The following is a 1,597-nucleotide window of genomic DNA, read 5'->3' as shown; positions in this document are numbered from 1 at the left end:
GCTTGCCACGGAAGCGCTTATTCTACTGAGCCATCTCCCTGGCCCTCCCCTAAACTTTTTACATTTTATTTTATTTTGTTACCAGGGATCAAACTCAGGACCTTGCCCTTGCCAGAGCTCAATGTGCCATTGAGCTGTATCCCTTGTGCAAAACTTATTTTAGGCCAGGCAGAGTGTTGCAGACCTGTAATTCCAGCACTTGGGAGGCTGAGGCAGGAGGTTCTCCTGGGTTACATAGTGAGACCCTGTCTCAAACAAACGAACAAACAAAGAGCGGCAGGGGGCAGCTGGACCTCAGACCAGGAGGACAGGGCGAGGGTCCAGTTCTCCCAGCACAGCGGCCCCCACCTGGCCTCCGCGAGTTCTTACCCCCGTCCCCGTCCACGTCCTCTCTCTGTCCCCGCTCCCACAGGTCCCTCGTGTGGATCTGCTCGAAGACGCCGAGAGCCAGCAGCCAGGCCTGGCGGGAGCCCAGGTGGGCCACCAGCAGCTGCGCCATCTCTAGGGCGCCCGCCGCCTCCATGCGCCCGCGGGGGATCCCGCTCCGCCCGGCCCCGCCGCCGTCCCCACGTAGAGCTTGAACCGCTTCAGCTCAGCCGCCTCCAGCTCCTCCCGGTAGGCGCACAGGCGGCGCGGGCCCGATCCGGCCTCGGCCGGCAGCATGGGGCGTGGGGCGCAGGAGGCGGCTGTCCCCTCCAGCTTCAGCCTTGTGCCCACGCCGAGGAAGGGGAAGTGGAGGTTGGGAAACGAACATGGCTTTCACTTCTTGTGATTAGATTACAGGCGTGCACCATCAGCCGGCCCGCCCTGCCCTCTCCTCCTGTCCCTGCTCCCCGGCTGTGGTGGCCAATGGCACCTTGGAGCCGTTTGGGGGTGGATATTGGGGTGCCTGCCCGGCCCCTGTTTCCTGAAAGCAAAGGCCCCAGGGCCGCTGTGCGTCAGCCTGGTTCTTCCGTAGGGCGGGTGCTGGACTGGACCTACAACTGGGCTCTGCGCCTCGCCAGCCACCCCAGCAAAGGGGAAGCTGAGGCAGGCGAAATCCCTCCCCACTGCTTCGTCCGTTTGTTTCTGCCCAGGGCCCCTGCGGTCCCCCACCAGACCGGCTTGGTCTTGTGCCTCTTAGAAGCGGGGGACCCCGGCAGGCCTGACCAGTCCTGACTCTGTGAGGTCATCTACACCGGGACAGAGGAGCAGGGCCTGAGGACGTGGCAGGAGACAGGGTGGTGGTCATCAGGGACTGGGAAAGATGGGCCTTTACACCCACCAGGAGGGGGGGCAGGGGGTAGGGAGTGGTTTTTGGTTTTGCTTTAATTGTGGTAAAATGTATACTACTTAAAATTCACCATTTTAGCTTTGGGTATTTTTGTTTTGGTTTGTTTGTTGAGAACTGGTCTCACCAGGCAGATCAAGCTGGCCTGGAACTCATGGATCCTCCTGCCTCAGCCCACCCACCACCCACTCCCCCACCCACCCGCAGGTGCTCACAACTTGTACTGATCTGCCTGTTTACAGGCTCCCAAGAGCTGAGATTACAGGCGTGCACCACCATGCCCAGTCTCAATAGCCATCTCAGCGTATCTCAGCGTATCCCGGGTTC

General features: G+C 60.9%; 1 protein-coding gene across 1 annotated transcript in view; it reads right to left on the bottom strand.

Moving 5' to 3' along the window:
* Nlrp12 (NLR family pyrin domain containing 12) overlaps positions 1–663 on the bottom strand; it is a 14,509-nt gene extending 13,846 nt beyond the window's left edge. Inside the window, 2 exon segments of the mRNA XM_023708551.1 lie at positions 370–558; positions 561–663. Coding sequence (XP_023564319.1) covers positions 370–558; positions 561–663 — 292 coding nt within the window.
* Between the last annotated feature and the right edge of the window lie 934 nt (positions 664–1,597).

Source organism: Octodon degus, unplaced genomic scaffold (assembly GCF_000260255.1).
Source record: "Octodon degus isolate 3935 unplaced genomic scaffold, OctDeg1.0 scaffold00393, whole genome shotgun sequence".
NCBI lineage: Eukaryota > Metazoa > Chordata > Mammalia > Rodentia > Octodontidae > Octodon > Octodon degus.
Note: the sequence above shows the minus strand (reverse complement) of the source record. Positions and strands in the feature narration are given on the sequence as shown.